General features: G+C 45.2%; 1 protein-coding gene across 1 annotated transcript in view; it reads right to left on the reverse strand.

Moving 5' to 3' along the window:
- Positions 1-14,410: 14,410 nt before the first annotated feature.
- Positions 14,411-21,533, reverse strand: part of OSBPL11 (oxysterol binding protein like 11) — a 66,486-nt gene continuing 59,363 nt past the window's right edge. The window contains exons 12-13 of the mRNA XM_058662031.1: positions 18,039-18,192; positions 14,411-16,104 (exon numbers count right to left, since the gene is read on the reverse strand). Of these exons, the coding sequence (XP_058518014.1) occupies positions 16,039-16,104; positions 18,039-18,192 (220 nt within the window). The 3' untranslated portion in view covers positions 14,411-16,038. The remainder of the gene's footprint in view (positions 16,105-18,038; positions 18,193-21,533) is intronic.

Raw genomic sequence — 21,533 nt, forward strand, 5'->3', positions numbered from 1 at the left:
AACTTCTTGGCATAAACTTTTATGCTCTCTTATTTTGTAATTATTGTGTCTGTAGTGACACTAACAATTTTATCTGAAATGTGGATTTATGGAGCGAGGGCTACAGCAGGGGAGAGAGAAAAAGGGAGGTGGCTAGTGGCCGCAATGGCTACGGCTAAGCGAGGAGGTGGTAGCTTCACCCAGGTCTCCCACATGGGTGCAGGGGCCAAGCACTGGGCCGTCTTCTGCTGCCTTCCCAGGTGCATTAGCAGGGAGCTGGATCAGAAGTGGAATGACCAGGTCTTGAACCAGCATGAGATCAAGACCTACATGGGATGCCAGACCTGCAGGCAGCAGCTTGCTTAACTTGCTGTGCCACAGCACTGGCCCTAGTGCTAACTTATTAAATTGCTTTTATTTGTGTTCTGTAACTCACATTCTTTCCCTTTGTTCTTAGTCTGCTAAGCTCAGGATTTATTCAGTTTATCAATTTAAATATTTTATTTTATTTTTTACTTTTTATTGATTTGAAAGAGAGAGACAGAAAATGGAGACTCCTGGACCTGAGGTGAGCAGCTCCTTGTCAAGCTCTGCTCCAAGAACACAGCAGCCAGAGTTTGTCAACGTAGTGCTCGAATTACGTTGAATCCGTGTTTTGGATTGTATGCAAGTGGCCGTTTTAGCTGGGCAGCTGCGGCAGAACTGCCAATCTAGACGGGATGTGTTATTGAGGGGCCACCCTCGCGGCTTCACCGGTTTGGGTTATCTTCTTAATTCTGAGCAATTTGCTTTTGTTTGTTTTAAGCACTTAAGACTCACAGCGGCATCTTGTGGCCATGTGTTGCTATTACAACTTAGATCTTGGTTCTTGGTGACCCGGTGCCATTCCTGCCGTGGCCTTGGTTGAATGAGAGGAACAGTTTTAAGTGGTGGGAAATCAAAGCTCAACGCTTCCACGGACTCCCATTCATGAGCACCGGCCAGTGCCTGGTCTAAGACTATGGGGCTGAATCATGAACATTTTTATCAGGATGGGTTTATAACCTTACTAAAGAGACCTTTGCAGTTAAAATTAGTTTAACATGCTTGTTTTGAGTTTAACAAGGATACAGGATCATCCTACAAGAAACTGTACGTCTCTATATTATTTAACAAACTATCAAACACTGAAGATTTTTTAATGCCACTAATGATACTGTCAAAAATATGAAATATTTAAAGATAAATGATTCGTGAAATGAGCCAGAACCATGACGAATCTGTCCTGGTTGTTTGCTGATGTTCTAAATAATCTTCTCAAAGCACTTTCCTAATAAGCAGATGTCATGGTTCTTTGGAACTCCAGAAAGTTAAAAAAGTAAAGGACCAAGGGCATCCCCTGAAACCGCTGCCAAGACCTTTGCTCTAGTCTTCTCTGCTTAGGCTTTGGCTCGGACATCTCTTAGCAGCTGCTTTGGCTGCGCTGTGTCCTCAGGCGTGTACTGGCAAAGGCAGGTTTCAACTTGGAAGAAATGCTCCAGGATTTTGATCCCACTTGTTTAAAATTTCCACCAAAAGCTCTACTCCTGTTTGTTGCCAATCTGGGCACAACTTTGATGCCTGATGGGCACAAAGTTTCCCCCCACCCCGCCAAATTCATTTATTTTGAAAGAGTTAGAGAGAGAGAGAGAGAGAGAGAGAGAGAGAGAGAGAGAGGTATTCCATTGGGCAAAAAAGTTGGCTCCATTTTCAATTTTCCAGATCTGTGTAAGATGAAATCAATTTATATGTCTATGGTAGTTAGCCCTCTTCAGTTAGGGAACAAGTAAGAGTGCTGTCTCAGTTAAAAAAAAAACAAAAAACCTTGTTTATTTGAAATGCAGAGTGACAGAGGAGAGAGATCTTCTACCCACTGGTTGTCACAGCAGCCAGGTGTAGATCAGGCAGAAGCCAGACACCAGGAGTGAGGAACTCTGGGCAGCAGGGGCCCAAGTATGTGAGCCAACATCCACTGCCTACCTGATGCACCAGCAGGGAGCTGCATTGCAGGGAGAGCCAGGACTTAAACCAGCGCTCTAATATGGAACGGAGGCATCCCAGGTGACAGCTTAATTTGCCGCCACACCAAAATGTCCACCCCAACACTGTTCATCTTTAAATGACGTTTCTGTTTATAAACTGATTTCTTTCAGGGTGAGATGTCTCCAGAAACTTTGTGAAAGCATTAACGATCTCACCGTCCATCCACCCACGCTTCACTGCAGGTTTGATATTTGTTTTTGCTTGTGGAATTCCTGTTGCTCTATAAGGGGCATCCTTTGAAACTGATGTCTTACCCTTCCCAATGTCTTGAACTAGATCTTGTTCTGATATGTTACGGTCAGTTAGTACAAGTTCATCATGGGTGCAGACTTTAAAAAAATTATTTTTATGGAAAAGTCAGATTCACAGAGAGGAGAGACACAGAGAAAGATCTTCAGTCCACTGGTTCATTCCCCAAGCAGCTGTAACGGCTGGAGCTGAGCCTATCCGAAGCCAGGAGCCAGGAGCCAGGAGCCAGGAGCCAGGATCTTCTTCCAGGTCTCCCACGTGGGTGCAGGGTCCCAAGGCTTTGGGCCATCCTCTACCTTTCCAGGCCACAAGCAGGAAGGTAAGTGGGAAGTGGAGCAGCCAGGACACAAACCAGAGCCTATATGGGATTCTGGCACATGCAAGGTGAGGATCTCAGCCACCAGGTTACTGTGCCAGGCCCTAAACTTTTTTGTTTTTTTTTTTTGTTTTTTTTTTAAGACTTATTTATTTTATTACAAAGTCAGATATACAGAGAGGAGGAGAGACAGAGAGGAAGATCTTCCGTCCGGTGATTTACTCCCCAGGTGAGCCGCAACGTGCCGGTGTGCGCCAATCCGATGCCAGGAAACAGGAACCTCTTCCGGGTCTCCTGCGCGGGTGCAGTGTCCCAATGCATTGGGTCGTCCTCAACTGCTTTCCCAGGCCACAAGCAGGGAGCTGGATGGGAAGTGGAGCTGCCGGGATTAGAACCGGCGCCCATATGGGATCCCGGGGCGTTGAAGGTGAGGACGTTAGCCGCTAGGCCACGCTGCCGGGCCCTTTTTTTGTTTTAATGAAGATTTATTTATTTTTATTGGAAAGGCAAATATACAGAGAGGAGGCAAGACAGAGAGGAAGATCTTCCATCCGGTGGTTCACTCCCCAAGCGTCTGCAAAAGCTGGAGCTGAGCCAATCCGAAGCCAAGGGCCAGGAGCTTCATACAGGTCTCCCACGCGGGTGCAGGGTCCCAAGGCTTTGGGCCGTCCTCAACTGCTTTCCCAGGCCACAGGCAGGTTGGGAAGCAGGGCTGCTGGGATTAGAACCGGCGCCCATATGGGACTGTGCCGAGCCCTGTACTGGCTAGTACACACAAGAATCTGGTCTGGGATCACCTCAAAGTTTCTTTGGGGATCTCCCCAATCGAACTGCCGGAGTCAGAACCCCAACCATGAAGAGAAGTACAGGTTCCATGGTCTGCCATGGAATGCAAGTGCCACAGCCGAGCCTCCTCAGCGGCTCAGACAGAACAGTGGAGAGCACAATCAGCGGAAAACTGAGCAAACAGAGACTCTAAGATGGACTATGTCAATCAGTGGATTCTTCAACAACCTCGTCGTGCTTGGAATGCCAAGATTGGCAGCAATTCATAACTGTTGAACTATCAAGACCACTTGAGCAAGACCCTCAGAGCATGCCCCACATCCAGGACCTGGGATGGGTGGGAGACTGGGTGGGCTTCTCCCTTTATCTCCCCATTTACTCCAGATACTTGACAAAACCAATGTGGAAATAATAGTCTTACCCACTTTCTTGTAGCCCTTGAACCTTTGTGTCCTAATTAACCATGTAAAAATTGTCAAAAATAAAGAGATGAAGAAGAAGAAGAAGAAGAAGAGGAAGAGGAAGAGGAAGAGGAAGAGGAAGAGGAAGAGGAAGAGGAAGAGGAGAAGGAGAAGGAGAAGGAGAAGGAGAAGGAGAAGGAGAAGGAGAAAGAGAAGGAGAAGGAGAAGGAGAAGGAGAAGGAGAAGAAGAAGAAAGAACTGGCACCCATATGGGATCCCTGCATGTTCAAGGCGAGGACTTGAACTGCTACGCTACTGTGCCAGGTCCAGATCTTTAAATCCACTCAAAGCTTCCTTATAATACACAGTTTGCACAAGCCATTTGAATACCCCTCAAACAAAGGTGAAGGCAGACCCGAAGAAGAGACAACAGCATTACCAAGGCAGAGGTGGAGTGATTGGCCGCTTCAGACCAAGAGCAGATTCTCCTCCAAAGAAAACGTGGCCCTGTTGATGACTTGGTGTCCAAATTCTGGCTTCCAGAAGTGAAAGAGAATCCATTTCTCTTGTTTCTAAGCCATGTGGGTTCTAGCAATTCATTACAGCAGCCTCAGCAAACGCAAGCGGTTCTCTGGAAATGAAACAGGGGTAAAGAGAGTGGAGAGTGGGAGGAAGAAAGGACGACTGGACAAGATTAGACATTTGAGGATGAGACATTTTCACTGTTATGGCTGTGGTGATGTTTCATGGGTGAAGATATATGTCAACGTTTCTCAGACGGAATGTCTCCAGAGAGCATTGCATGATGGGTATCAAAACAGACAGAACAAGTAAGCTCTGCTGTTCTCAGCAGTGAGGGGACTGTGCTTCATAATAATATATCACAATAAGTAAAAACCTGGGAGAGATGAACTGGAAGCTTCAAATATAGAAGATAAGGAAATGGAGAGCCGGGTTGCCTGCCCTGATTGTTTCACACTCTGTGTATGTTGTACTAATACATCAAAATCTACAAAAAATTTAAAATATGATGGCAGGCACTGCAGTGCAATGGATTCTGTTGTTGCTTGTAATGCGTCCCACATTGAAGTGCCAGTTTAGATCATGACTGCTCCATTTCTGGTCCAGTGTACCGGGAGGCAGTGGATGATGGCTCAAGTGCTTGAGCCCCTTCTTCCCACGTAGGAAACCTGGATCAAGTCCCAGTTTCCGAAGTTTGACCTGATTCAGCCCTGGCTGTTGTGAGCACTTGAGAGGTGGACTAGCAAATAGAAGATTCTGTCTGTCTTCTCTTTATTGCTTTATCAAGTAGATGAGCATAATCATTTAAGAAATAAAGTAGTAATATATGTTAATTAACATTCTTAAACAAAATAATGTTTTAAAAATTCTATACATCAATAGGACTACTAAAAACACAACAGAAAAATGAGTCTAAAACAAGATGATGAGTAGCTGTTCAGCCTAACAGGTAAGACGTTTGTATCCCAGACCAGAGTGACACCCACGTCTGGCTGCGGCTTCTTACTTTATGCTGATGCAGACTCTGGGAGTCAGCAGGGGATGGCTGGACTAGTTGGGTTCCTGCCACCCATGGGGGGCACCTGGATTGAGTTTCCCATTCCTGGCCTTAGTCCAGGATCATCCCATTCATAGTGAGTGCTTGGGGGAGTGAACCAGCAGATGGGAGCTCTGCCTTGTTGTGTCCTACATGTCAATTAAAAAAAAAATTATTTATTTTTTTATTGGTAAGTCTGATACACAGAAAGAAGGATAAACAGAAATATCTTCAGTTTGCTGATTCACTCCCCAAGTGGCCGCAATGGCCAGAGCTGAGCTGATCCGAAGCCAGGAGCCAGGAGCTTCTTTGGGTCTCCCACATGGGTGTAGGGTCCCAAGACTTTGGGCTGCCCTCGCCTGCTTTCCCAGGCCACAGGCAGGGAACTAGATGGAAAGTGGGTCCACTAGGGTTAGAACTGGTGCCCATATGAGATCCCAGTGATTGCAGGGGGATGATTAGCCAATTGAGCCATCACACCAGGCCCCTCTGAACTGTTCTTCCATAAGAATTTTCCAATCTTGCCCGAGAGTATAATCATGACTGCCAGCAATTTGGGAATGACACAGTAAGAGGGACATCTGGAGGGCTCACCTTTAAGTGTGTCACCTTTGACTTGTTTTCCAGATTTAGTTCCTCGCCTTGTTGAGTTCTCGAGCTAGGAATTCCTGCGGTTCAATCTCCCGAGTGTCCTGTAGGGAGGAATAGGGTGAGTCAGCTGTCTGGGTGTACCATTCAGGGCTTGCTTATGCAGATTTTTTAAAGATTTATTTGTTTTTATTGGAAAGTCAGATATACAGAGAGGAGGGGAGACAGAGAGGAAGATCTTCTGTCCAATAATTTACTCCCCAAGTGACCATAACGGCTGGAGCTGAGCCAATCTGAAGCTAGGAGCCAGGAACTTCCTCCAGGTCTCCTACATGAGTGCAGGGTCCTAACGCCTTGTGCCATCCTCGACTGCTTTCCCAGGCCACAAGCAGGGAGCTGGAAGGGAAGTGGGGCTGCTGGAATTAGAACTGGTGCCCATATGGGATCCTGGCACGTTCAAGGCGAGGACTTCAGCTGCTACGCTATCGTGCCAGGCCCTGCTTATGCAGACTTTGAGCCAATGTCCTTCTTTCCTACTCATTCCTCAACTTGGCCTTCCATAGTGCCTCGATCTCATGATGGTTGCCCTGGTCAACATCCTAATCCTTAAGAAAGTAGGTTTTACAGTATTCACTCATCCAGGTCAAGAACAGGGACAGTATTTGCTATGTAGACACCCAACGAAGCATTTGGTTTCAAAAGGACACTTAACAGATGTTTGGGGAAGGGAATAAAGATTTACTAAGTGACCTGAAGTAAGCACTAAGCTTCCTGAGCAGGTTTCCTAATCAATAAAGTTTGAACAGCCACCCTGACTTTCCAGTTTGATAGTATTTGTGACAGCAAATGAAAACATGTAAACATATTTTAGTTATGTTTAAGGAACTCTTGTGCACTGTGGGGGTTGACTGTTAGGCTGCTAGAATTCATACCTTACAAGCATTTTCACCTTCTGGAGATTTGTCTTTTTCTATGTCCATGTGGGAGAATTACCCCATCCCTTCCTGCTCTCCTGGCTGATCACTACCCGCCTTCCAGACAGCACAGACCACGTGAAAAGGGTCTCCAGGAGGCAGATCCTGTATACACACCAGTGTGTATTCACATCACTGTGCCTTAAAGCACCACAGTGAACAAGATTTCAGAATCACATAACTAATTCAACTTAGCATCTATAAAAGCGAGTTTTCAAGTACTAGATATTTTAGTGGAAATAAAACACAGGTAATAGAATGGGTTTTTTTTCCCCTTTATTTTTGTTGACAAACAAGTAATAGTTAATGGTGGCCCTAACTTGCAGAGCTCATTTAATCAGTATGTCTGCTCACTCTCTCACCAAATACACAGTCTAACTTTTACCCTTAAGAGCTTAGAATCAAAACTGTAATTAATTGGCATTGTATGAAAGAAAGTCAAATGAATTTGAACTATGGAAATGCAACAAGGTGGAGCAATCCACCGTGGGGGGAGGGTTTTGGGAGGGGCGGGGGGAATCCCAGTGCATAAAAAAATGTATCACATAATGCAATGTAATTAGTTTTAAAAAAAGGAAATGCAATAAAAATATATGTTAAAAAGGTTAATTGGCATTGTAATCATGGGGCTTAAATATTTTACAGAAAAATATAGAATGGAAGCTGTTTTGTCCATGGTAATAAATAAGTACATACAGAACTTAAGAATGTGGCTGGAATGTTATCTTCTTGTTATTTGCAGTCTTGGACTGCTTATCAGAAGTTCTAACAGCCAGAAAGGAATCCACAGTTAGGACTCTGGCCAATAAGGAAGAGACGCAGCTATGGAATAACTGTTGGGAAGATTTCTTTCTCTGGTCAAATAGGAAAAAGAGAGCGTCAAGGCAGAGCAAGCTGAGTTCTGAATGTAGGCCAGTCTCACTGGAGCTAGGTGGCACCTCAACGTGGCTTTCATTTGTATCTCGGATGGCTAGGAAGCCTGAGCATCTTTTCATGTGCGTGTTAGCCATTTTTGATATTCCTTACATAGTTAATTAGGGTAAAAAGTTTCAAGGGCTACAGGAAAGTGGGTAAGACGATTATTTCCACATTGTTTCTGTCATGTATCTGGGGTAAAGGGGCATTTTAAGGGAAAAGCCCCACCCAGTCCCACCCATCCATGTCCTGGATGTGGGGCATGCTCTGAGGGTCTTGCTCAAGTGGTTTTGATAGTTCAACAGTTATGAATCGCTGCCAATCTTGGCATTCCAAGTACGATGAGGTTGTTGATGAATCCACTGATTGACATAGTCCATCTTAGAGTCGCTGTTTGCCCAGTTTTTCACGGTCAACATATGGCTGAGGTGGTTGATTGACTTATTCTGTCTTCTGTCTTTTCTTGGTTAGGGTTCTGAGTCCGGCAGTTCAATTGGGAAGATCCCCAAAGAAACTTTGTCTGAAGTGTTCCCAGACCAGATTCTTGTGTGTACTTGCAGGTACAGGGCCCCGGTACAGTCCATCACCCCAATCAGCTGGTGGTTGCAAATTGCTGGGTCAGTTCTGTTTCCAGCCCTGTCTTCCACTAGAACCAATGGGTGTTGTAGTCCAGCCTGCTTCTGCCCGGCACACACTCGGCCCTCACATAAACCAGTGGGAGCTGCAGCCTAGTTGGAGCGACCCACAATAACCCCCACCAGGCCAGACCCCTACCCTAGTTCCCTTGCTTGCCAGTATGTGCAGCAGACTAGTCCAGTCTGTCCCACATCCCATTCAGCTCTCATACATGTCAATGGGCACTGAAGCCTAGTTCCATCTAACCAGCTCCACTATCCAGTCCCCATGGATGTTGTTGAGTACCTCTCTATCTAGCCACCCCAGCCCCTGTCCTGGTTTTCATGCCCTTCAGTGGGAGTGCTAACCCAAGAGGGAGGAGCCCACTATTTCCCTCCCAGGCCACTCCTACTCCCGGATTATGCACTCTCCAGGTGGTTCTGCAGTGTAACTTGACAGAATTAGCCCCCAGTGCCAGTTTCCGCCAGCTGATGCTGTGGCTAAGCCCAACCAACCCTCACCCACTCAAAATTTTGGTGTACACGAGTAGCAACAATCAGCTCAGCCTGGCTTTTCCCTGATCTAGTCCACACAAGGCACACAGGTGTTGCAGCCCTGCCAGGTCTGGTCTGGTCCCATCCCAGCTCACTCTCTGCAGTGGGAGTAGCTGTCCAGCAAGGGAACCACCCCGTATTCCCCCTGCCGGTTCTGCCCCTCCCTTCCTGGTTCTCATGTGGGAACCAGTTGGTTGGGCTCTGTGGTCACTTTTGGTACAGGTCACCTTACCTTGGCATTCCGTAATTGCACTGGTTTTTGTCACGACCAAACCTGGCTCAACCCACACTCTGTTCTGGTGCTCAGATTCGCCAGTGGATGATGTGAACTGATTCAGCTTGGTCTGCCCCCAACCATGTGTGCCAGTGGGAAACTTTCCATGGTCTGTTCTGGCCTGTTTCCTATCATGCTTCTTGCGCTCACCTGCAGGGTCTGCCAGTGTCCTGCCAGAGGAATTGCCCAGGCTCCTCCATCAGAACCTCTCCCAATGCCAGATTTCACACATACCAGGGGGTCCATGAGCCAGCCCTACTCAGTTCACCTCCTGTCCTAGCAGGAACAGTGGCCTTTCCTGACTGGTCTTCAACCCAATCTGGTTCTTGCTGTTGGAAGTTTCAGCCCAGCCACGGCTTGTCCATACCCACATACAGCTCACTCATGGCTCAGCAGGGGCTGAGACCTAGTCCATCACACATCTACCGTGGTCCTCCAGAGCACCAGATGGTGTTGGAGTCTAGCAAAGTCTGGTGCATCCAGTTCCAATCAACACTTTTGCCAAGGGAGACTACAGCCATATTCAGATCAGAATGCAGCCCCCATTCCAGCCTGTGCTCCTTGGTGGGAACCTCAACCCCGCTAGGGTGTCCCCTTAGCTTGCCAACCAGGCCTGTTCCCAACCATAGATCATGAGCATGCCAGTGATTGTTCTGACTCAGCTTGGCACAGGCCCTCACCTGTCCCAGCCCTTACCTTAGGTGCTGTGTCTTAGTGTCCCTGGCTCACGCAGACCAGTAGGTGTAAGAGCCTAGCTCGGCACGACCTGTGCCCCATCCTGATTTCTAATTTTGCTTGTGGGCTAAGGTTTGCTCAGTCTTGCCCGGTCCACCCCATTCCATTACCAACCCACACATTAGCCAGCCATTGGAGCTACTTTGCCCTGCTTGTCCGACCCCCAGGTCTGGACCATGTGTTCACCAGCGGGAGCTATGACCCATCAGAGGAGTTTCCCAAGGTCCTCCACTTGACCCACTCCCAGACCCAGTTCTCATACATGCCAGTGGGTTTTAGGCCAGTGTCAGGCTTAGTCTGGCCTTCCATTTGGCCTTGTATGAGCTGGTGAATGTTGTAGCCTGGCCCACCCCACACCCTATTCAGAGTGCACATCCAGGTGCTGCTGCCTTGACCAGTCCAGACTGTTGCAGGTTCCTTTACATATGAGTAATGGCTGGCTCCTTGGTCACACCTAGCTTAGTCCATCACCCCTTCAACTTTTGAGCTAACTAGTGGGGCTACAATTTCCACAGGGTTTGGCCCACATATCCCCCACAAACTCTACCCCTAGATATGGTTCTCTTGTGTACTAGTTAATGTCATGGCCCTGCCAAATGAGACCCGTCTCCTGATCCATCATCATGTCAGGTAATAGAATATGATCCTGCTAGACAAGCCCCGAGCCTTAGCTTTTGCATGGACTGGTGTTCGGTGCTCAGCTTTGTTCAGCGATTACAAGTTCTACACAGGATTTACAGAAGGTTGGTTTATCAGACTTTTTCATAAAGATCATCTGGTCCCTCTCCTCTAACCTCCTACCAGGTCTCATTACCCTAGCTTACCTTCAAAGGAAAAGTTACTCTGTTGTTGGGAGTCTTTAGGACGTATTGATATCCCAGAAGTACAGTGGGCTTAACCTGGAGCTACCTAAGCAGCAATTCAAAGCCCCAAAATCGCAGAGTTGGCTGCCAGGCAGCCAGCAGGCAGAGCCTGGCTGCTGGAAGTTTTAATCCCCAGACCCCAAGATCGCCCCCTCCCCAATCCCACCCACTACAGAATGATGGCGGCAGGTGGGGCCCGGGCCCACCCAGCTCTCCAGACTTCCTCCTTCGATGTACTCACCATAAAGGGAGCAGCCTCTGGAGTTCGGGCAGACCCAGGGACAGGTCACCGCATGGACGCAGTGGCTGGAATCGGGGTTCCGAGCATGGAGACGATCCTGGCCTGGCACCCACCAGCAGCCAATAGGCTGCTGGAAGTTTTAATCCCTTTAATCTGTTCTTTTGAAAAATGTCTGTTCATTTCCTTTGCCCATTTTATCACAGGTTTTTTTTTGGGGGGGGTCTGTCCCTGGGTTTCTGAAGCTCTTTGTAAATCCTGGATATTAGTCCTATATCACTTGTGTGGTGTGCAAAAATTTTCTCCCATTCTATTGGTTGCTTCTTCACTTTGTTGTTTCCTTTGCTGTATAGAAGCTTTTTAGTTTGATATAGTCCCATTGGTTCATTTTGGTTTTGACTGCCTTTGCATTTGGCGTCTTTTCTAAGAAGTCTTTCCCCGTTCCTATTTCTTAGAGAGTGCTTCCTATGCTTTCCTTTAATAGTTTGATGGGTTTTGGGTGTAGATTTAGGTTATTGAACCATGTAGAGTGATTTTCATATAATATGACAGGTGTGGGTCTTGCTTAATTCTGCAAGCTGCTATCCAGCTGTCCCAACAGCATTTATTGAAGAGACCAAGATTTTTGCCTGAATTATTTTTAGTTTTCTTGTGTGGGCTCCCTTCTGGTGTTTCTATTCTGTTCCACTGATCTTCTTCTCTGTTTCTGTTCCAGTACCAGACGGTTTTGATGACCACTGCTCTGTAGTATGTCTTGAGATCTGGAATTGTGATTCCACCACCTTGATTTTTATTCTTCAGGATAGCTTTGGCTATTTGTGGTCTTTTGTGATTCCAGATGAACTTTTGTATCATCTTTTCTATTTTTGAAAAGAATTTTATTGCGATTTTGACTGGGATTGCATTGAATCTGTATATTATTTTTGGTAATATGGTCATTTTGATGATGTTGATTCTGCCAATCCAGGAACATGCTAAGTTTCTCCATTTTTTCAAGCTCTTCTATTTCCTTTTTTTCTTTTTTTTTTAAAGGTTATTTATTTTTATTGGAAAGTCAGATATACAGAAAGGAGGAGAGAGAGGAAGATCTTCGGTCTGAGGATTCATTCCCCAAGCAGCCACAACGGCCAGAACTGCCCTGATCCGAAGCCAGGAGCCCAGAGTCCGGATTCCCTTCTGTGGCTCCCACACAGGAGTCCAGGATCCCAAGGCTTTGGACTGTCCTCAACTGCCTTCCCAGGCCAGAAGCAGGGAGCTGGATGGGAAGTGGAGCTGCCGGGATTAGAACCGGCGCCCATATGGGATCCCGGCGCGTTCAAGGCGAGGACTTAGCCGCTAGGCCACGCCGCCGGGCCCTTCTATTTCCTTTTTAAATATTTTATAGATTTCATCATAGAGGTTCTTCCACATATTTAGTTAGCTTAATTCCTAGGTATTTAAGATTCCTCTCCTCTATTTTAAAGGGGACTGTACTTACAATTTCTTTCTCATCCATGGAATTATTTGTGTACACTAATGCCATCAACTTGTGTTCATTAATTTTGTTTCCTGTTACCCTGACAAAGTTTCTTATGAGTTCCAATAGTCTCCTGACTGAGTCTTTTGGTTCTCCTATGTAGATAATCCTGTCATCTGCAAATAGAGACAATTTCATTTCCTCTTTTCCAATTTGGACTCCTTTAATTCTTTTTTCTTGCCTCATAATTCTGGCAAGGACTTTCAATCCTATCTTGAATAGTGGTGACAGTGGACATACCTGTCTAGCTGCAGATTTTAGTGGGAAGGTTTCTAATCTTTCTCCATTTAGTATGATGCTGGCATTGGGTTTTTTGTACATTGTTTTGATTGTGTTGTAGAATGTACCTTCTATGCCTATCTTGCTTAGGGTTTTCAGCATGAAGTGGTGTTGGATTTTATCAAATGCCTTCTCTGCATCTATTGAGAGGATCATATGGTTTTTGTTTTACAATTTGCTGATGTGATGTATCACATTTATTGACTTATTTATTTTTAAAAAGTAGCATTCAGGTGACGGGCACTATTGTGTAGTAGGCTAAGCCTCCACCGGCTTTCCCACATAGATGCCAACTCATGTCCTGGCTGTTCCACCTTGGTTTTTCTCAAGGATTCAGCTATTTTTATTAGAAAATCAGATATACAGAAAGGAGAGACAGAGAGAAAGATCTGCCGTCTGATGATTCACTCCCCAAGTGGCCACAACAGCCAGAGCTGAGCCCCCATCGAAAGCCAGGAGCCAGTAGCTTCTTTCGGGTCTCCCACACAGGTGCAGGGTCCCAAGGCTTTGGGCCGTCCTCAACTGCTTTCTTGGGCTACAAGCAGGGAGCTGGATGGGAAGCAGAGCTGCCAGGACATGAACCGGTACCATACGGGAACTGGCACATGCAAAGCCAGTTTAGCCAATAGGCTACTGTGCTGGGCCCCTGCTCCACTTCTGATCCAGTCACTGCTTAGGGCCTGGGAAAGCAGCAGGAGATGGCTCAAGTCCTCAGGCTCCTGTACTCCTGTGGGAGACCCAGAGAAATGTTCTGGCTCCTAGCTTTGGACAGGTTCAGCTTTAGCCATATGGGGAGTGAACCAGCAGATGGAAGATCTGTCTCTCCTTCTCTCTGTAACTCTGCCTTTCAAAACAAGACAAAACACAGTTCATGCTAATATATGGGAAGATTCAATGATCTACATATGTACTACTTTCCAGAATTTTAAAACTTCTATTTCAGTAATTCCTAAAATGGCTCAACAATGCCCCCAAATAAATGTGACTCATGTTTCAAACCATAAAACAAACCATCTCATTTCACTTTAAATTCTTCCTCTGTCTATAGTAGTAGTTAATTTTTAAAAGGTATTTTTTACTTTTGAAAAAGGCAGTGAGAGACAAAGATCTTCTATCTGCTGGTTCACTCCCCAAATGACCACATCAATCAGGGCTGTGCCATGACAATGCCAGGAGCTTCCTCTGGGTCTCCCATGTGCGTACAGGGTCACAAAGACTGGGGTCATGCTCCCCTGCTTTCTAAGGACAGATGCAGGGAGCTGGACCAGAAGTGGAGCAGCCAGGACATAACTGGATGTCCATAAGGGATGCTGGTACTTGCAGGCAGAGGATTAGCCATTCCAGCCATCGCATCAGACCCAAGTTAAATGTTTTAATTTTTAAAAATGGATTATATTTACTCTCAGAGATGGAGTTTCCTGAAGAATTAAACATAAAATTAATGTCCCTCCCAAATGTATTCTACTAAATATAAACTTATTTTTCGCCAGTCATAAAACAGACAAAGGATTCATTGTTCTCTAGTTTTATTACTTTTTAATTTTCCCAACACATTAACTAACTCATTTTGAAAATTTTTTTCAGTGCATTTCACAGCAAAATGGAAAGGGAATCATTAAAATGGTTGTACATAAACCAATTCTTGTAATTTACAGTTTGTTCAAAAATTTGTTTTGCTGTTTTCATCCTATCCATCTCTCTAACAGAACACACTTATCAAAGCACAAAGCTTACACTTTTTAATGATGATGCAACAGACGCGGCCATCTACAATGGCTGGTGAATAACAGGTTCATGTTCCACACACTGATTGGAAGACTACGCAGGGAGAAAGAGTAAGGCACCACTCTTGGAAAATTAAGGTAGCTTGCAGTAACAAGTGCTGAGCACCACACGCAGGTGCTCGGTAAATACTTGAATGAAGAAAGCCATCATTAGCACTATTCTTTTCATTGCCAACAATTCTTCCACCTCAATAAAATACTTATTTAAAAAAGAAAGAAAAAAATTGTACCTGAATACAACTTCCTGATATCTTTTTTATTATTTCATACTCTTTCTTCAATATTTAAATTTCCTTGAAAAGCCATACCTTATATACTCTCAGTCACACAGATAACTGAATTCCTGACAAGTAGGAATAGCCATGTGGTTTAATTCTCGAGTGAACAGAGGTAAAATAAAGCATACATATCCAGAGGGATAGTACATAATACTGGATATTAAGCTACAGATGAAAAAATAAGAAGGAAAAAAAAGTAACAGTTTTTTTCGTATCTGCTATTTTCTTTAATGCCTTAGTTCTCAAGAAAGGCCAGAACCTCATCATACTGACAATAACACATTTTAAAAAATTTTCTCGCAAGTGTAATATTTAATAAAACTAGGTATTGAAAAATGCTCTGAAATTTTTCAAGTCAATGTTGTTTTCAAGTATATTAAAATGCTCAGAAGAAAAAATCCTCCATGGTTACACCTCTAGTCAATTTATAAATAGAATTTTTAAAAGAGTGTTCCAACTGGGTGGGTGACGGGTACGTTGCTCACGCACAGGCACACAGTCTTTACGAAGAAACAGAATGCCTTGTTACTACAGCTCGGTTGGATTTTTTGTTTCTGTTTTGCTTTTAACACTGATTTCAGGCACAATGGCTGAATCCACGTCTAGGTCATGTTCTTTCTCCTCTTGCTTGTTTTTTAAGAGTAGTGAATACTTCAGTTACAGACAAAAGGCAAAACACAAACTCTGAAAGAGACCTCACGTTTCACTACAAAGAAATCAAAGTCACTGAGTTCTCATGGTCTTCTATCTGCTGCCCCTGTGCAAAAAATAGGGGAGCCCCACTTAGCCTTCGGAGCAGGAACTGGAGAAGAGCTGAGTCAGTTAAGAATCCAGGTAGAAGGTTTCCAGGTGGTATTGCTCGCATCCCGTGAACAGAGCGGTGAGAGGGCCACTGTGTTTCCCCAACACTTTGGTCTCGCTGCAGTCTACCGGGGCCCCAGTGGCTACATTCATGTTGAGCTAGCTTCAGTGTGTGCAGCTGGGAAGCAGGTCACTCAGTGCGATGACTCCATTCTGGGAGGGTTCGGGGAAAACACAGAAGAACCACATTTGGTCGAGTCTGAGAAAGCATGTGTCACTCCGCTGGCTGTGTGCTTGGAATTACTTTCCAGAGGGGTTTGTGATAAACCCAGCCATCTCCCTGAAAGAATTCCAAGAAAAACAATCAGTCTTCCACTTTGAAAAACTCTAACCACAACTGGAAGCAATTCTTTCACTGAAATGCAATGCTCTTTTAACAGTTTCTTTGTGAAGACGCAGTCTCTTTGCCTAAGGCTTCACATAATGCCTACAGTTTAGTGAGGATTACAAGAGAACTCAAGTATGGGAGGACCCAAGATGCTTTCTTTTGCAGAAGACATTATCTCAGAGCTACAGGCAGCAATGGGAACACAAAGACGCAGTCCAGGCAAAAGATGTTGCCCATCTAAACTGGTATCTCCAGAATGTGGTGTGCTTTGGGATTTTTTGGCCCTTTCCTGACTCTATCATCATTAGCTTCCCCTGGTTCTCACCTCTCCTGTAAAAGGAGACAACAATGCAGTTGCAAAGTGAAGCAAAGAAGAGAGTCCAGTGAGGAAAAGCCTGGAGTAAAACTCGAAAGCAGCACAGTGGGGTTGCAACTTGGCCGAGTTCAGTGTTAATGGGACTGACACACTGGGTCAGATTTAAACCTCGGTCCTCAGCCTCCATAGCTCCTTCAATTCATACATGTATTTTCAAAGTCTGCATATTTATTATACTTTGTTACAAAATGTTTTAAGAGTTGTCAGTTGTTTGGTTCATAGTGCTGGGCTTCGCACTTTGATGAAATTAGGCCCCTCTGAGCGTCTCCCCACCCCCGCCACTTTCTAAGATGTATTTATTTATTTGAAAGGCAGAGTTAGAGGGGGGAAGTGAGCTCTTCCATCTTCTGGTTCATTCTCTGAACGGCCACAGTTGCCAGGGCAGGGCCAGGTCAAAGCCAGGAGCCTGGAGCCAGGAGCTTCCTCCAGGTCCCCCAAGAGTTGGCAGGGACCTAAGCACTTGTACCATCTGCTGCTGCTCTCCCCAGGCCATTAGTACAGAATTGCACAGGAACTGGAGCAGCCAAGGACCCAAACCAGCACTCATACTGGTAGCAGCTTTCCCTGCTCCACTGTGATACCAGCACCATCAGCTATGGCTCATAATTTATTTTACTCAGATTTATTAAAAATAATGAACAACAATATATATTTTGAATCTTTACATTTAATACAGACTTGAGTGCATCAGACTTCCAGATAAGAGGTGGTCTCTCATACCGGCTGACTGCTGGGGTACACATTGCTGTAAGTGTGCTTAGATGATGTCTCCGATGCTACACAATTTCCTCTTACATTACTTCAAAATTTTGCTTCCTGGTAGAAAGTTCTTTGTGATAAGCTCCCAATTTTTAAAAAAAGATTTATTTACTTTTATTACAAAATCAGATACACAGGGAGGAGGAGAGACAGAAATATCCCCCATCCGATGATTCACTCCCCAAGTGAGCACAAGGGCCGGTGCTGTGCCGATCCGGAGCCAGGAGCCAGGAACTTCTTTCCGGGTCTCCCACACGGTGCAGGATCCCAAAGCATTGGGCCGTCCTCGACTGCTTTCCCAGGCCACAAGCAGGGAGATAAGCTCCCAATTTTTGACAAAGCATATACTACATGGCACCCATGATCTGCTTCTCTGCTAACCCCCTCCACATGTAGCCACCTTATGACCCGCTAGGTATTAAGATACATCCGTCACATCTCTCTCAAAGTGTGGTCTCTGGAAGTGAAGAGCATTTGGTACAAAAGGTAGTGATTTATAAGTTGCATTTGCTATTTTGGTAACTGAAGATTATGTTACCATTTGCATCTGTGGCCAATCTAGATTCCTAAATATATTGCATCTGAACTGCAGTTAAACCAAATTGATTGGACAAAGTGTGAAATGCCCATTAGAAATCTCATGATTATGGTGCACTACTTCTAAAAATAAAACTGGATACAACTAAGCCCAGTAAACCCTAGCCCCCACTCAGCAGATAGGAGCTTTGGCCAGTGCCCACAAACGGCATACCTCTTTAACAAAGTATTTGGTTTTCCAGGGAGTGCCTGTTTCAGTACGATGCCTCTCTTCAGTTCTCTGGCGTTCCTCCAGGGTTCGCTTATGCTCTGTGGCCTTGTCAATCTCAGATTCTCTCAGAGAGTCAGTCACATTTTTCCATAATCGCCTGAAATACAAAAACTGCATATTTTACACAATATTTAAAGAAACGGTAACTGAATAGAATGGACAGCCTTCAATATTATAGTAATTTAAATATATATACATATTTGGTATATTTATATTTTAAAGATTTTTTTTTACATTATAGCAATTTCTAAAGTTTATTTTTAAAACCAGCTCTTTACTTTCCTGCCCAAGAGTTACAGGATCACTGACACTATGCTCCTGTCCATGATGCTGATTCTCTTTAAAGTAAAATAATCTGTATTTTTCCAAGCCATAAAGGAAGCTGCTGATTTATTTACTTATTTATTTATTTTATTACAAAGTCAGATATACAGAGAGGAGGAGAGACAGAGAGGAAGATCTTCCGTCCGATGATTCACTCCCCAAGTGAGCGCAACGGGCGGTGCGCGCCGATCCAAAGCCGGGAACCAGGAACCTCTTCCAGGTCTCCCACGCGGGTGCAGTGTCCCAGTGCATTGGGCCGTCCTCGACTGCTTTCCCAGGCCACAAGCAGGGAGCTGGATGGGAAGTGGAGCAGCCGGGATTAGAACCGGCGTCCATATGGGATCTCCGGGCATTCAAGGCGAGGACTTTAGCCACTAGGCCACGCTGACGGGCCCCGAGAGAGAAGATTTTCTATCTCTACCCCTTTGTAAACATTCCAGATAAAAGTCTTTTTTAAAAATAAATAAGCAGCGGGCCCGGCAGCGTGGCCTAGTGGCTAAAGTCCTCGCCTTGAAAGCCCCGGGATCCCATATGGGTGTCGGTTCTAATCCCGGCTGCTCCACTTTCCATCCAGCTCCCTGCTTATGGCCTGGGAAAGCAGTCGAGGACGGCCCAATGATATGGGACCCTGCACCCGCGTGGGAGACCTGGAAGAGGTTCCTGGTTCCTGGCATCGGATTGGCGCGCACCGGCCCATTGCGGCTCACTTGGGGAGTGAAACATTGGATGGAAGATCTTCTTCTCTGTCTCTCCTCCTCTCTGTATATCCGGCTTTCCAATAATAATAAATCTTAAAAAAAAAAAAAAAAAAAAAAAAAGAAAGAAAATCTTCTCTCTAATGATTCACCTTCAAGATGGCTGAAATGGCCAGGCCTGGGTCAGGTCTGGGTCCGGTCTGGAGCTTCTTCCAAGCCTCCCACACAGGTGGCAGGGGCACAAATATGTGGGCTACCTTTTGCTACCTTTCCCAGCCATTAGCAGGGAGCAACAAGTGGATATCTTATGGGATATTGGCATTACAGGTGGTGGCTTTATCCTCATGCCACAATGCAAGCCTCAAAGATTTTTATAAGGATTAATAAGTAAAAAGTAAAATAAACTTCAAAAAATTTTAAATCTGTTTTTATTAGAAAGTCAGATTTACAGAAAGAAGGAGAGACAGAGAGTAAGGTCTTTGGTCCACTGGTTCACTCCCCAAGTGGCCGTAATGGCTGGATTGAGCTGATCTGAAGTCAGAAGCCAGGATCTTCTTCCAGGTCTCCCACACGGGGATAGGGACCCAGGACTTTAGATCATCCTCTATTGCTTTCCCAGGTCACAAGCAGGGAGCTGGATGGGACATAGAGCAGTCAGGATACAAACCAACATCCATATGGGATCCTGGCGCATGTATGGCCAGGACTCTAGCCACTAGACTACCATGCATCAGGCCCAGAAAAATAAACTTAAAATGCTAATATTTAAGACAGACTACCTGTGTTTTGGACACGATGAGAAATGAGGACCAGATTTATTCTCTTGTCTCTGTCGATCAGGAAACCAGACAAAGGTGTTTAGCAAACAGGTAGGTATAGGGCAGTGATCCTTCAGACAGGGAAATAAATGAGAGGAGTGTGTTCGGTGCTCCAGCAAAAAGATGAACTCACAGCCTTACATCACATCACAGACAGAAACTAATTCAAAATGGGCCACAGGCTTCAACGTAAAAAAAAAAATTAGCCAATACAACTTCTAGAAGGAGATATGGGAGGAAATCTTCGAGGTTTTGGGTAAGGCAGATTCTTTGGATAACATTCTTTGATAACATCCAAAGAATCTGGCACAAACTAGAATGGGAATAATAAATAAGATTTGGGGTTGGGTGCTTGGTCTAGTGGTTAGGATGCCGATACTCTGTATCACAGCACCTGAGCTCCAGTCCCAGCTCTATTCCCTGTTCCAGGTTCCTGCTAACGAGTACCCCAGGGGCCAGCAGATGATGGCTTGGAATGCTTGAGTCCCTGCTGCCCATATGGGAGACGTGGATTGATTTCCAGTGTCCTGAGTCTGGTCTAGCTCAGAATCAGCTGCTGCAGACATCTGGGGAGGGAGCCAATGGATGGGAGGTCTCTCTGACTCACAAACAAAGACAAGCAGCAGCAAATGTTGAGGATGTAGAGCAAAGCAAACTATATTACATGGCTGGTGGGAATGTACAATGATGCAGCTATTTTAGAAAATAGTTTTGCAGTTTTTCCAAAAGTTAAACATAAAATGGTTATCCAACTCTGCAAATTCAATCCCAGGTATTTATCTAGGAGAAATGAAAATGCATGACCACACAAAGATTTGTAAGACAATTCTGACAATGATCTTACTCATCACAGTCTCAAACTGGAAACGCCCATCAACTGCTGAGTAGATGGACAAAATGTGATGTGTCCACACAATGTAATGCTATACTCATCAACAAAAAAAGGGTGAACTACTTATACATGCCACATCAGGGACAAGCTTCAAATCACTAGGCTAAGGAAAGAAGCCAGGAATATGAGCTCATATATTGGATCATTTCATTGACACGAAATGTTGACAAGACTGAAAGTGGTTGTGATATGATCACAAATATACTACAGCTATCTTCTGCAGCTCCTGGCTCATAAATGCTTTCCCAAAGCAGACCAAAGAAACTAGACTTTCTTTCTGCCAATTAGAAACCCTGATCTTCCTCACCTTTCTCTGATACCCCTTGGCTGACAGAAGAAGACCTCCATTTTAGAGGGAGTCCCTTGCCATGGCCTAGAAGAAGAGACACTCTGCACAGAGGCCAGGAACCACTACAGCAGATATCCCTGTGAAGTCTACTGACATTAGATATGTAAAGAACTTTCCATAAAAATCCCCAAACACAGGAACTGGAGAGCTCCTACACAGCTGAACACATGGAGGTTTCCAGAGGGTGGTGCACCCAGAGAGCACACACGCTCCAAGCCCCCTTGTCTCGCCCTGCCCTATGCATCTTCCCATCTGCCACATCTGGAATTCTTTCTTCCTCCCTCCCTCCCTTCCTTCCCCTTCCTTCCTTCCTTCCTTCCTTCCTTCCTTCCTTCCTTCCTTCCTTCCTTCCTTCCTTCC

This window comes from Ochotona princeps, chromosome 3, assembly GCF_030435755.1.
Source record: "Ochotona princeps isolate mOchPri1 chromosome 3, mOchPri1.hap1, whole genome shotgun sequence".
Taxonomy (NCBI): domain Eukaryota; kingdom Metazoa; phylum Chordata; class Mammalia; order Lagomorpha; family Ochotonidae; genus Ochotona; species Ochotona princeps.